The 15674-nt window shown below is 41.3% G+C and overlaps 1 protein-coding gene across 1 annotated transcript in view; it reads right to left on the bottom strand.

Annotated features, from left to right (window-relative positions):
- The window catches only part of LOC126157224 (esterase B1-like), a 142298-nt gene that overhangs the window by 1589 nt on the left and 125035 nt on the right, over positions 1 to 15674 (bottom strand). Inside the window, exon 10 of the mRNA XM_049916361.1 lies at positions 380 to 515. Coding sequence (XP_049772318.1) covers positions 380 to 515 — 136 coding nt within the window. The remainder of the gene's footprint in view (positions 1 to 379; positions 516 to 15674) is intronic.

Here is a 15674-nt window from a genome sequence, read left to right as displayed (position 1 = left end):
TTTACAATACTTATTTTTTCATGAAAAATACTACAATATTGCGAACTTAAGAGACTCTTCTCAATACACCAATTTCAAAGAATGAAAATCAGGTCTGGGGATTTTCTGATAGAAAGGCTTCTTATAAAGAACACTAATAAGGATTCTATTTTTAGTTATAAAGAAGTGGCATAGAGTAGTATGAATGGAAACACAACTCACTTGTGATAATCTTAACAGATAACAATAACAGTAATGTGATCTTTATGGGGAGTTGAATCAGCGGGTTGGCAGCGCTACGTCTCAGTACATTGACGTTGAAATAGGTTAGTGGTAATATGTGACACTTATCTGCGGTTTTCTGTGTAAGACATCGCTGAAAAACCAAAAGAGAACTTACCCAGTCTTGGCGAAATTTGTCCAAAGCCGCGTCATACGCGCTATCGCTTTGCCTTCTACGGTTTCTGGTCCCTTCGGGATGTCCTTCGTTTTTTCTCCACAGAACAAGTAGGGTATATCATCACAGTGGCTGGCACCTGTCGAAGTAAGCGAAAATCAAACAAAATTCCACCTAAATTACGTCAAAAGTTAATGCACTGTGCCTTTTTAGCTTTCCTGTCGTTCCACCGTCCTTAGAGAAATGGCAAGCTTTTCTTGCACTTCTAGTAAGTAAGGTCTACTGCAAAATGAAACAGAGAATACTTTGTTGATCAAGTAATATTTGATAAGTAGCTATAATAGTTGTGACACGTATCAAGTGATAAGTATTTCAGATAAGTATTCTCTTGACTGTTTTTTTGTTTGAATGCTCTTTAATGTTCTTCGTAGCTTAACGTTTGCCTCACTACTATCGCTCTAATATTATGTACTATTGCAATATAATCCGCGGAATGTGATGTGTAAACAATGAATTTCATTTCAAAAAGTGCCAAGGTCCCGCTTATCATATCTTTGCAACACATCAAACAATAAAAATATGTGCGTAAGAAATCCAGAAATTACGTTTGTAGTATTTACACAACGACCCTATGAAAGCCGCAAAAAGTAGAAACATATGTGTGATCAAAATCAACTTTATGCCACAGATTAATCACACGAAAGATTAAAAGTTGTAACAACTATTCTAAGAAGAACCCAGTGTGATCACCGAACGAATGACGCAAAGAAGATGAACATGTGTACCTACGAAATCTCCCTCCAAATGCTTAAATATTAGTCCACAAAACATGAACGGTATGTGCCGGAAGACCACGACGAACAGGTTTCCCGTATTACTATACAATTGCTTCAAAATTTTATTAGTTGCTTCGTGATAATTGTCCGAGCATCCATTATGTCTAGATAGCAGTCAAAGGCGCCCAGAGCACACACCTTATCGCTCCCGGAGTTGTCTCACTGCTTTTGCGATAATGTCTCAATGGTTATCCACTCTGGTGTGTCAGATACCTGAATGAAAAGTGACTTATTGCTAGAGTAACGTCAGTTTGTGAAACAAGTGTTCGATGGAATAAATGCTACCGTTGTTGTTAGAATTTCTCACAAAAACTATTATTTTTATAGTTAGAGAAGTCCCATATTTAAAAATATTATTATACTTGTTGCAGGTGACACAGGCACGCCGTCCTCCATTGACGTAAATTAATCCCGGATATCACAGGCGCCGAGAGGTTTCCCTAAACACAACAGGAAAGGTGACCCCGCACCAACAGAGACAAGACCCTACTAAACACAAGACAATTGCGTAAAGCTACAGCTGGTCCTGTGGCTAATTGCTAGAAAACTTGGTTTTTGTAGGAGGGGTGCTGGGTTCGAATTTTGGGCTCGAGAAAGACGTCTGTGTAGAAGAATGATTGCCCAAAACAATGCGCACCCAGGCAAAAGCATATTAATTGTATGTCTCATGCCATATCAACATATGGCAGCTAATTTATTAACAACACATAATATACCAGTACATGCTTAACAATTGGAAGTATTACATAAATGCTATCACACCTCTGATTGCAATAAAGAACAATGAATATAACTAATATCATAAATAATGTTCCTTTAAAATTATGTTATAGACTGACAGACAAATATAACTGCATTATTCATAATACAAATATTCAAATGCATATCCGCCTTGTTGGATACATTGAAGTAAGCGCCTCTCTGTACTTGCATGGACACCTGTTAACATTCCTGCCGATAATGAGGCGTAAGTACGATGTATTCGTTCTTTTAACGTATCTGGATTATCTGGTTCCGTTTCGTAAACCCTGGCTTTCATATAACCACATAAGAAAAAATCCAAGTGCCTTAAATCAGGCGATCTCGATGGCCATCGAATGAAACGACCACGACCTGTCCACCGTTCGGGGTGCACATTGTTTGAGATATTCCCTAACCCCTCTACAGTAATGGGGTGGTGCACCATCGTGCTGAAACAGTGCCTCACATCTAAATAAACTGGGATGTCTTCTAGGAGATGCCCAAAACTCGGCTCATTCTGTAGGAATTGCAAATACAGCCGGGTGAGTCGCGGATTGGTCTTTCCACGACATGTTGTGCCTATAATGCTCCCTCCGTTCTTAAATGCATCTCTGTACGTCTAAAACATGCGCAGAAAGTAGACGTCACGTTGGAAAACGTTGTGGACGCAGCCCTCGGTCCTCAATTACGAAGCGGTGTGTCTCCCCATAGACCAGTATCATATCGGTGTAGACTTCACTGGTGTACACTGCAGTTGTTACCTGTTCGACTGTAAGCCCTGACTCAAATTACACACACAGGGCTACGTGACCTTGTCAGAGAGGAATCAGGACGAATACACACGCAGAGGGCGGTACAGCTTAGTAGAGGTTCGCTTGTTCGTCAACTTCCCCTTTGGAGAGCAGTGGCGAGGCAACGCTTCTTGCGTAAACAAATGCAGAAAACATAAAAATACAGAGGACGGCTTGCATGGACCATCTGGTACAGTGAGTGTGGTACTGAAACTTCCTGGCAGATTAAAACTGTGTGCCGGACCGAGACTCGAACTCGGGACCTTTGCCTTTCGCGGGCAAGTGCTCTGCCAGTGGAAATCTCATTCTGGAAACATCCCCCAGGCTGTGGCTAAGCCATGTCTCCGCAATATCCTTTCTTTCAGGAGTGCTAGTTCTGCAAAGTTCGCAGGTGACCTTCTGCAAAGTTTGTAAGGTAGGAGACGAGGTACTGGCAGAAGTAAACCTGTGAGGACGGTTCGTGAGTCGTGTTTGGGTAGTTCACTCCGCTGTAGAGTGGAAATCTCATTCTAGTGTGGTAATGGTTTGGCCAGTTAATGGTTATGTAAACTAGAGCACGAAATCTCCAGAATGTTATTTCAGTTACAACTTACGACAACAATCAGTGTTAGACACCTCCTCAGCGTACTTCTGTCATGTACTTCAGTCCACGTGAAGGCAAAGCCAACCACAAAGACAAAAAAGAGAAGGAAGATAAAGTGTCTACCTAAAAAAAATAACACTGTGTAATAACAGTAAATTAAAAAGAAATTCGAATAACATTATATTACAACGACCAACCACATCCCAAAAATGTTTTATGCGAGCCATGTCGGGTGAAAGAGCAGGTTGTAGATGTTACACGTTTTACCTCGAAAAGGGCCTGACGTTCCTCATCACATATGGCTGATACCAGTTGTCCCTAAACATGTCTTGTAGAGTAAAGCGCCTTGGCCTCAGATACCCGTCAGTTAGGCGTAGCCATCTGTGGTTTGATATACGAAGGCTATTCGGAAAGTAAGGAACGATAGGTCGCGAAATGGAAACCGCATTGCAAATCTAAACTGTTTTATTTGCAACAGTTAGCTACACCTTCCAGCTACTACTCTACACAGTCGCCGCACAGACTTACACATCCGTCGTAGCGTTGTACCAACTTCTCAATTCTCTCGTTATAGAAGGCAGCCGCCAGTGCTTTTCCACATTTTTCTACTCTGGACTGAAGGTCGTTGTCTTGGTCAATATATTATCTTCATATACAGCAGTTCATTTGGGCAGAGATGAACCTGAGGGGTAGCCAATTATGTCGGTGATCAAACTCTTCCCGTCGAAAACGCTGTAGGAGCATCTTCATTGCGCCTGCAGAGTGCGACCGAGAATAGTCGAGGAGAACGAACGCATGAGAGTTATGTTATGTGGACTGCATAGTTTCAGGCGAAATCTTTCGCCAGTCTCTCATACTTGGCGGAAGGCTCTAATTTCTAGCCATCTCACTGTGAGCTCAGAACTAAGAGCGCGACATGATGTGATCGACGGGCGTACTAGACACAGTGCCCAACGCATCTGTGCAAAGCTCGATCAGACTTTCACTGTATTTTCCATTTCGCGACCGATCAAATGGCTCTGAGCACTATGGGACTTAACTTCTGAGGTCATTAGTCCCCTAGAACTTAGAACTAGTTAAACCTAACTAACCTAAGGACATCACAAACGTCCATGCCCGAAGCAGGATTCGAACCTGCGACCGTAGCGGTCTTGCGGTTCCAGACTGCAGCACCTTTAACCGCACGGCCACTTCGGCCGGCTCGCGACCGATCGTTCCTTACTTTCCGAATAATCCTCGTACATGGGAGTCAGGACCGTGCATTGTATCAAGTGTGGCCTCAAACCATCATACGTGGAATTTGTCTGGTGTTACACTCAACAACACTGGTTTATTGATAGAGTCCATCCCATTAGCGTCTGACAAACACGCTCCCATCACTGTTCGACATTTGTTCTCTCCGCATGCCTTTGCTGTTCCGATGTTCGTCGTTTCTGAACAATAGAAGCTAACGGAACGGTTTCCCCACAGCCTGCAGCAAACCATACCAAACCGTCTACACAGACAAATTCACAGTTGATACAACGCTCTTACATCAAGCCAACTTCATACACTATGAGGCGTTACGATCGTATGTGTACCTGGCGATCATCCCAATGTGTAGTATAAGTACATGATTATCGTGTCTTTACGCAAGCGTGATTTCAATTCACTGGTACCACTGGTGCAGTTTATTATTGCTTTATGGCCTGTGCTAATTGATATTTTATGGTACGAAAAACCTATTTCCCGAGGCTAAACTTTCTTCTCCGTTATACTCAACAAATATAACAATATTATGACCTCTGACGTGAACGAGGCGTATTGGCACTTGCTTTCACCTTTCCAATTCAATAGTCGGCGCTACAGTTCCTGAGCATGTTGTATCGCTGCCTTTCCCTGTCAGTACAGTGCAATGCCAAGCAACCCCTCTGTAATATGGACGACTTATTCTGGTAAAATACGAGGTAGGATTCGTTCAGGCCCTTCATAGTGGGTGCTGCAATTGTTACTAATATTACTGAAGCACAGTAGGAGACCAAAGGTGCTAATAAATATAACTGAAGTATTTTTGGTCTGTCCCAAGAACTTAAGTTCTTTTCAGTGCCTACCATATGCACCCCTGTGGCATATTCACTACCTGGTATACCGCACGTGAAATGCAAACAAACGGAATACCAAAACATTTGGAATATGTCACTTCATCATCCAGTGTCTTTGCATTTAAAAATACGAACAAACCACAGAATGTGGTGGGTATGGATCCTCAGTACCCCTTGTAATCAGCGGTAGCAGCTGCATAGGTAACTCAGTGATTTGAAACGTTTTCAATGCTTGCATGTATGTCTGCACTCTTCATTGCACAATCTCGACTGACATAAAACTACCTTTTTGTTGTTGAATGCATACTGTTCTCTCCTCGTTACAAGCGTCGTAAATCAGAGCTAAATCGTGCTGGTCTGCCATCATTAAGTGGATCCACTTCCGAAGATCTGAGCGGCGTAACTACTACCGGTCATCTGTCCTAGACGTTGGCTGGCACGCATGGAGCTTTGCTTTGCTTTGCTTTGAGGAGTGTAGTCTGCACTCTACGCCTGCTCAATCTGCCGATTATGTCTTCCTGTCAGTGAGTCGTGCTGAGCCAAATGGTTCAAATGGCTCTAAGCACTATGGGACTTAACATCGATCGTCATCAGTCCCCGAGAACTTAGAACTACTTAAACCTAACTAACCTAAGGACATCACACAACACCCAGTCACCACGAGGCAGAGAAAATCCCTGACCGCGCCGGGAATCGAACCCGGGAACCCGGGCGTGGGAAGCGAGAACGCTACCGCACGACCACGAGCTGTGTGCTGAGACATCTTCGGTCAAAGTGCTGGATGTCAACTTTGGACATCGTCAGTGGCTAAAAAAACTGCCTTTCATTCTTGACGTTACACTTCGTAGAACTTGTTGTGGCTGGGCGACATGTGCGTTCAGTCCAGGTACAATTGACCGATTACCATAGCCTTCAATACAGGGTCAAGATTACATCACCGTCACGTATTACGCGCAATGGATCTCATTCACCGCACAGTTAACACGTCTACACGAAATGCGAGAAAGAACGGTATTGAATAACGTTGAAGACTCTTCTACTGAACCCGTAAACATCTTCTAATTACGATCTTCAGGGAACACACATTACCGTGTGCTTTTTAATTAACATCTTCGTACACATACTGATGACAACTGGAACCGTTTAAGTGCCTGGTATTTGTTATTCAGCCTTCTTAATTTCTGTATTTGTTTGCCATTTTGATGCTTCTGCTACTACGTGACGTATATCAGGTATTCATCTTTCGCAAAAGACACGTCGTAAATGTCACATATTACATCTCTAATCAAGGGAACTTTTACAAATTCTTACGGAAGTGAAAAACAAATGTTACAGAGCCTGATTTATGTATCTTTTACTTTAATACACGACTAATAACAATATTTTTATTCAAAGCTACATAAGTAGTTAACATCATTTTGTAATACCTCGTATGCCAGCATAAATATAAATAACCGCGAGGAGTGGCCACGGGGTTTGAGGCGCCATGTCACGGATTGCGCGGCTCCTCCCGCCGGAGGTTGGAGTCCTGATCGGGCATGGTTGTGTGTGTTGTTCTTAGCATAAGTTAGTTTAAGTAGTATGGAAGTCTACGGACCGATGACCTCAGCAGTTTGGTGCTTAGAAATTCACACACATTTGAACTTTTTTTTATAAACAATGATCCCTTGATAACAAGATGTGCATCTCTTAAGAAAGGCCATACATTTGTTAGAGTCAGTCGAGAGCCGATTCCTGCAGGATATCTAAAACCAAGAAATATTAGGATCTCTAAAATCAAGAAATACTAAGAAAGGAGTTATCATTTTTATGGGGCTGATTCATATTTCCTCACAACGAAACTACTGCCCCATCGCACATGCCACAGATCATGGTAGAGATGTTAGCACTAGCAAAAAACTGTACAACGAAGTAACTGACGTATCTCTTAAGCCATTCATGTAGCATCTTACATTTTTAAATGTATTTTACACGGCAGACCTGTTATACGAAGCTACGAGAAGCATTCAACAGAGAAATGACAAGAACAAGGATCCTTGAGAAGGTATTTCCTCAGAATTATTGAGATGTCAGAGAGAGCCAGCCATGACAAAAGTATTCTTCTTAGTGTGCGTGATAGCTAAAAGCCCGAAATATCCTCAGACTTCATAAAGAATGTAACAATTTCAGTTTCAAAGAAGGCGCATACTGTCACGTGTGAATACTACCTTATGATTAGTTCCGTTAGGAATTGTCGTAAGATACTGACAAATTACTTTTAGAAGAATGGAGAAACTCGTAGACGCTGGCCACGGAGATACTCAGTTTGGGTTCCAGAGAACTGTAGGAACAACAAGGCAATACTTACCCTACGACTTATCTTAAAGGATAGGTTAAACAAACGCAAACCAACGTACATAGCAATTGTAGCATTAGAGAAGGCTTTCGACAGTGTTGACTGGAATACACGCTGTGAAATTATGAAGTTAGTAGGGGTAAGATACAGGAAGTGGAAGCTTATTTAAAACTTGTATAGAAACCAGTCACAAGTTATGAGAATCGAAGCACAGCAAGAGATACTGTAGTTGAAACGGAAGTGAGACAGAGTTGTAGCCTATCCCCGAACATATTCAGTGTGTGGTATGAGGAAGATGTAAAGAAAGCCATGGAGAAATTTACAGAAGGAGTTAAAGTTCAGGGAGAAGAAATAAACTCTTTGAGGTTGTCCCTTAACATTAATTCTGTCACAGGGAGCGAAGCCCTCAGTAAAGTAGCTGAATGGAATAGATACTGCTTTTAAAAGAAGCTATGAGATGAATATCGACAAAAGTAAAGCCGTGGTAAAGGAATATAGTCGAATTAAATCAGGATAAGCTGAAAGAATTATGTTAAGAAGTGAGACACTAAAAACAGCAGATGAGTTTTGTTACTTGAACAGTAAGGTTACTGACGCCGGCCGAAGTATAGAGAATATGGAATGGAAACTGGCCATTGCACGAAATGCGTTTCTGAAAAAGAGAAACTTGGTAGCGGTTAATGAATTGGTTGGGTGCATAAGTTCTTAGCGTTTTTCAGTAAGTTTAATAAACACAACAGATACGCATGACAGAGACTTTAGTCATCAATAAGCCAATCTACTTCACGATTTATAACGGTCTGCCAACGTTGGGTTAACTTACCAACCCCGCGACTGTAGAAACCACGTGGTGTTCAGATGAAGAACCCGTCGGGCCTCGTTCGGAACACATTTTCATCTAGGAAGAAATTTCCATGAAGGTTGATCGCTAGAGAACGGAAAAGGCGTAAATCAAACGGCGCAAGATCAGGTGAATAAGGTTGGCTGTGGAATGATTTCCCAGCCCAACTCCTATGTAACGTTTTTTGTCAGTCTAGTAGAATACTGGTGGGTACTGTCGTAGCATCACTTCAAGCAGTTCTCGTGGTCGTTCTTCCAGTGTGTCTGTAAGACATCTCACTAGTTGACAATAAATGTCAGCAGAGATGATTAGACCTCGGGGAAGCAATTCGTAGCACACCACACGATCGCTGTTCCACCAGATGCATAACGCTGTTATTTTGAATGGGTGCAGGTATTTGTACAGGGGAGTTATTGCTTCATTTGTGCTCACCCATTACTTTATTTTATTGTGTTAGCATAAGAACACCTTTCCTTGTCACCAGTAACGATGCAGGATAGGAACGGTCGGTGACGTGTTTCATTACAGGCGCTTAAATGATCTTCATCAAACCCCGAAAGTCTTCCCGTACGCGGAGAGTCGCTAATGTCAAAAGGATCGTCCTTAAAGCGGGAAAACCATTTTCCTTACGTGCTCTGTCCGGTGGTGTTATCGCCATATACGAAATCTGGCTACTTCCCTACATGCTGTCACCCCTCTACTGAACTCATACGGAAGAATATGTCGGAAATTGTACGATTCCTCCACTTGACACTCCATTTCATTGCGTCCACAGCTGAATTCATTATCTGCAGATGACGTAAAGACAATGTGTATACTCAGATAGCTACAATGAACCACAAATAATAAAAATGGCTGTCGATAAATAAAGAAAAATAGCGCTACGAGCTTTAGCATCAGCCTAATAAATATAAGTGTTATGAAGTATTTATCTGGAATGTAGTACGGAAGTGAAAAGTGAACGATAAGTAATTCAGACAGGAAGAGTGCAGGAGATTTTGAAATGTTATGTAACAGAAAAGTAATGAAAATTAGATGGGAAGCTCGAATAGCTAATGAGCAGGTAAATACGAACAAGGGAAAATAATACTTGCATGGAACAACTTAAAGAATTGTCGATAGGTAGGATACATCCTGGTGCACGAAAGATTTGTTAATTTGGTTACGGAGAGAAGTATTGGTAAGCAGGAGTGTAGAGGTTGGTGGTGATGGTTGTGGGGGCGAAGGGGGGGTGGGGGAGACAGGGCTGCCACCAAACACGTCTCCGACTATTGTCTGGTTTAAGCCACATGCGACACTCATCGGCGAAGAGAACATGACGCCACTACTGAGCGGTCCGTTGGGAATGTTGTTGGGCCCATCTGTATCACGCTGCAGGGTGACGTGGTTGCAAACATGGACCTCGTCATGGACGTCGGGGATGAAGTTGCGAATCATGCAGCCTATTGCGCACCATTTGAGTCGTAACACGATGTCCTGTGGGTGCACGAAAAGCTTTTTTCGACAACATGGTTGTGGAGATGAAGCAGCGATTAGTATGATTAATCAATCATTAATCGCATTTATTATTATTATACCGCCAACCGGTTTCAACGTTACGTAGGGGTCATCTTCTGGGCGTTTACAGTGTGAAATTATAGATATCCGTCAGAAAGACTCCATTATACAACAGCTAAAATTACGTAAATTTAAAATATGTTACCCATTGGTCGACTGCTGGTGGTGTCACTCCTGTCTACATAACGGCAGGAAACTACGCGAGATTAACCCTTCGTATGGGCTTAAATAGCGTGCTGAGATCATGTGAATAGACGGCAACACCCCCAGCGACGATCAACGGCATTTAATACAGTTTATTGTATGTAATTACTAGTCACCTTAGTTTAACATAAATTTAAGTGACAGTAATAACAGAAAACGGAACCATTCCATTTAAAAAGAGTGTTATTTACAAAATAATAACGAATGTTGCGTAGTCAACTCGTAAAATTCGTAAAAGTATATTACATTATGTGCCATAATATAAAGTAAAACAATTTGTGACACACAAAACTGGTGTCGTCTTGTATTATAACATATCTATTCGTACATTTACGTAGAAAACATTTGAGTCAATTTACTAAAACGGCTAATATCTAAGGACTACGAAGCCCTCTACTCCTTGTGGTGAGGACGCCGTTGCCATGGATTATAAAGCGTATATCAGGCGCCCTCTAGTCTGTGTAGCGAGGACGCCGTCGTCATGGTACCAGCTGGTGTGTTCGTATGGTGTTATCTTTGCCCTGGCCACGACGTCCGTTGCCGTGGTAGCGGTATGTCATGGCTCTTCATCCACAGAGAAGTTGTCACTTATTTGAGGTTATGGAAATATCTACAATCAAGAATAACCTAAAAAATCTAAAGATAGGATAAAAGTTTACGACACGTTTGTAATACCCATTTAAAGAATTAAGGTATTAAAATAATAAAAGGAAAAGTAGCATCATTGTGTAAAAATAATATTTTCGAATAATAATATTTTCTAAATTTGTTCATTCACGATCGCTGCCGGATTCCGCTTATTATGTATAAAAATTTCCAGGTTCTCTAGAATATCCATCATAGGTCCTTTTTGGGTTACAGGCAGTATCTTCAGATTTTCCCTCATATTAATTTCTGCATGTTTTTCCATATCTAAATGCTGTCCGAAGAGTGATTTATTACGAGCTGTTCCAGAAGTATGTTCTGTGAATCTGATATTAAAACTTCTCCCTGTTTACCCTATGTAAATTTTGATACAATAGTTACAAGTCAATTTATAAATTCCTGATTTAGCAAGCATCTTATTTTTAACATCTCCTATATTATGCCTAAGACTATTGGCTATTGTATTCGTAGAGAAAGCAATCGATACATCTGAATTCTTGAACAGTTTGTTTATCTTATCTGATATAGTCCCCATATACAGCATCTTCGCAAAAGTTCTCTTTTCGGGTATTTTCGCCTGTCTGACGTATATTTTCTGTTGTATCGTCTCTATTGTATTTGCGTTATATCCATTAGATGTCGCAATTTGCTTTAATATGTTAATCTTCTTCTGTCTATGTTCCGGTATTAGTGGTATTCTATTCAACCTATGTATCATTGTGAAGAAGAAAGCTTTTTTATATCTATTTGGGTGTCAAGACTTTGCAGGGATAACGGTATCTGTAGTGGTAGGTTTCCCATAGATGCCAAAGTTGTGGTGTCCATTATCGTAAAAAGTAGTTAGGTCTAAATAATTTATAGATTTATGTTGTTCACGATCAACCGTGAAAGTAAGTTTTCGGTGTATGCTGTTCAACATTTCCGTCAAATTATTTATCTCCTCTATTGTACCGTCAACTAATATTAGAATGTCATCAACGTATCGCTTATAGTATATAATTTTCTGGCGTATGCACGGATGATCTCTCAAAAACATAACTTCTTTATTATTGACGAAAATGTCAGCTATCGTTCCTGCCAGTGAATTGCCCATAGCTAGGCCGTCTTTCTGCTGATATATCCGATCATTAAACGAAAAATAGTTAAAACTTAAGGTTGTCTCAAGAAGATACATTAATTCAGTTATTTCATCGTAATTAAGTGCCTTATGGCTATAAGGTTTTCTCTAATAATTTCGATTGTTTCTGCCTCCGGAACATTGGTATACAAGTTTTTAATGTCTAGTGTGGCAAATCTGGCTGTAATCGGTATGGTAATATTATGTATTCCTGTTACTAACTCAAAGGTATTTTTCACTGAAAAAGTCTCGTCATATGTATAGAGCTGTTTTAACAGCATATTCAGTTTCTTATTAAGATTGTAAGTAGGGCATCCTATGTTATTAACTATTGGTCGTATAGGCCACTACAAGCGTAGTGTAGGCTGTCTCTTTAGCAGAGCTGTTTCATTTTCTACCAATAATTCGCAGTGTTTGGTTCGCCTTGCTCACAACATTTTCTACGTGTTCTTTCTAATTTAAGTTGCTCGTAATTGTAGTTCATGATGAATTTACGGCCTTTAGATCTGATTGATTTATCATTTAACAGAACTATAAGGCATTCTTTTTAGCTCTCATGTGGGTGATTTCACACCTTTCATTATTTACAGTCAATTGACAATTTTCGCACCATACAGACATCTTTTCAAAGTCTTTTAGCATTTTTGCTTTAATCTTCTGATGATTTTACTAGACGATGAAAGACTGTATCATCTGCAAACAACCAAATACGACTGCTCATATTGTCTCCTAAATCGTTTGTAGGTAAGAAACAGCAGAGGCCGTATAGCACTATCTTCTGGAACGTCAGATATCGCTTCAGTTTTACTCCATGACTTTCCGTCAATTAATACGAAATGTGACCTATCTGACGAAAAATCGCGAATCCAATAGTATAACTGAGACGATTTTCACATGCACGCAATTTGATTACATGTAGCTTGTGAGGAATAGTGTCAGAAACCTTCTAGAAATCTAGAAATACGAAATCAATTTGGAATCCCTCGTCAGTAGTATTCAACACTTCGTGTTAGTGAAGAGCTAGTTGTGTTTCACAAGAACGATGTTTTCTAAATCCAAGTTGACCATGTGTCAATAGACCACACTCTTCGAGGTAATTCATAATGTTTGAACACAATATAAGTTTCAAAATACTGCTCCATATTACTCCTTTCATCTTTCTCGTGCGGCCGTGCAGCTTTACAGCCTTTGTATACGGATCTTTCGTCGAGCAAGCGGTTGTTTTGTTTCAGTAGACCTATTGCGTCACCGTACTCTGAAAGTAACGCAACTGGTATACAGTCTGAAATGGAAGACTTGTTTTTATTAAGTGATTTAAGTTACTTCACTACTCCGAGGATACCGACCTGTAAGTTATTCACATTGGCAGCTGTTCTTGATCTGAATTCTGGATTATTTACTTCGTCTTCTTTGGTGAAGTAATTTCGGAAGGCTTTGTTAAGTAACTCTACTTTAGCAGCACTGTCATCGACAGTATTTCTATAGCTACTACTAAGGCATCGATTGTCTTTGCGCTAGCATACTTCACATACGATCTGAATCTCTTTGGATTTTCTACCAGATTTCGAGACAAAGTTTCGTTGTGGAAACTATTGCAATTAGCTGGCATTGAAGTCCGCGCAATCTTGGGTATTCTACGTTCGTTTAAATTCGTCTTGCTTTTCCCATTGCTTCTGCAACAGTGTTCTGAGTCGTTTGGTGTACCAAGGGGGAACGTAGTTCGTTAATCTGTTTGCTATATGTCTTTCAAATGCTGTCGATTCTATTTCTTTGAATTCAAACCTTCAAACCACGTCTGGCCTACACTTACATTGTCAATTTAGAAGGAGAGGAGACTGGCTCTCAGGATGCTGTCAAGTGAATTTTTATCTGATTTTTAGAGTAGGTGTATCTTTTGCTTATTTTTAGACGATTTGGGAGTTACATTATTCAGTCTCACTACGACAACTTTGTGTTTACTGATCCCTGTATCCCTTTTGATGCTCGTTATTAGCTCAAGATTATTTGTAGCTAAAAGGCTGTTTTCACAAACATTTACTGTTGCAGTAGCATCATGAATTAACTGCTCTAAATAATTTCCAGAGGATGCGTTTAGCACAATTAGAGATAACGTTTAATGCGTACCTCCGGAGGTAAACGTGTATTTTCAGCAACACACGGAGGGTAAATTGAAGTCACCAATAACTATAATTGTATGAGTTGTGTACGTGTTTGAAATTGGACTCATGTTTTATTTTAATCTTTCATTAATTATACCACATGAGTTGGGAGGTCAGTAGAAGGATCCAATCATCATTTTATTCCAGTTACCAAGAATAAACTCTGTCCATACTAACTCACAGTAACTATTTACTTCAATTTCGCTACGAGATAAACTACTTCTGACAGCAATAAACACGCCACCGGCAACTGTGTTTAGCCTATTTAGCCTATACTTTCTGAACACCGTTGGGTCCTTCGCAGAAATTTCGGCTGAACGTATCTCCGGCTTTAGCCAGCTTTCAGTACTTATGACGATTTGAGCATCGGTGATTTCTATTACGGCTTGAAGCTCTAGTAATTTCCCAAAAGCCCTACGACAGTTTACAATTGTTATAGCGATGGTTCCTAGATCTACCATCTTCCGTCATCAGACCTACATCTTTTTTTGTGTTTCCCCGAGACCCTCTAACTTCACACAATCCCTGCTACCCATGTAGCCACCACCTGTGTGCAACGGACCTCTGACCTCCTTAGCGGAATCCTAAGCCCCACCATCTTAGGCCGCAAGTCGAAGAATCTGCAGCCTACATGGTCGCAGAATCGTCTGAGCCTCTGATTTAGAATCCCCCCCCCCACTTGACTTTGAACCATAGTTCCGCAATCGGTCCTGTCGACACTGCTGTAAAAGGTGAGCTCTGGTTTCATCTCGCGAGCAAGACTGGCAACCTTTCCTTGTTCTGTTAGCCACTCGAAGCCAGAGGGAGTCTCTTCCGATTCAAAGCGACAAATATCATTGATACCGACGTAGCCACCACTTTTTTTTGTTGGCTGCAACCTGTGCTCTTATGACATCCAGAAGGACCTGTTCACCGTCTGGAATGACTCCATCTAGTATGCACATGGAATGTGCATTAGCTTTCTTCCACTCCTTCGCAGACATGTTCCTAATGGGCCCCATGACGTGCCTAACAGTGGAGCTCCCAACTATCAATAGTCTCATCCTCTGTGATTGCCCAGATCTTGCAGGCTAAGTGGGTTTCCTCTGAAAGAGGACAAGTGACTGCATCTGTCTGAGGGTAAGTGTCAGCCACAGACAGCACCAGTAACGTTTTTGTCAGTCGTATCAGGGAGGCCTTACGTTCGGCATTGTCGGAAGTCTTTCGCCGCCTGCCACACCCCGAGGCGATCTCCCTTTTGACCATGATGGGTAAGAGGTCAAACCCAGTGGAAGCAGTTGGCCACCGGTGCGGACCGGTTGGCGAACTCTTGTGTCGTGCTGGATGTCCTTTGGATCCCCACGATCGGCCTACAACAGTGATTCCCATCCACTGCAGCGTCATGTAACCGAAGCCGTCACATCCTGGA

The sequence above is a fragment of the Schistocerca cancellata genome, chromosome 2, assembly GCF_023864275.1.
Source record: "Schistocerca cancellata isolate TAMUIC-IGC-003103 chromosome 2, iqSchCanc2.1, whole genome shotgun sequence".
In the NCBI taxonomy this organism is placed as follows: domain Eukaryota; kingdom Metazoa; phylum Arthropoda; class Insecta; order Orthoptera; family Acrididae; genus Schistocerca; species Schistocerca cancellata.
Note: the sequence above shows the minus strand (reverse complement) of the source record. Positions and strands in the feature narration are given on the sequence as shown.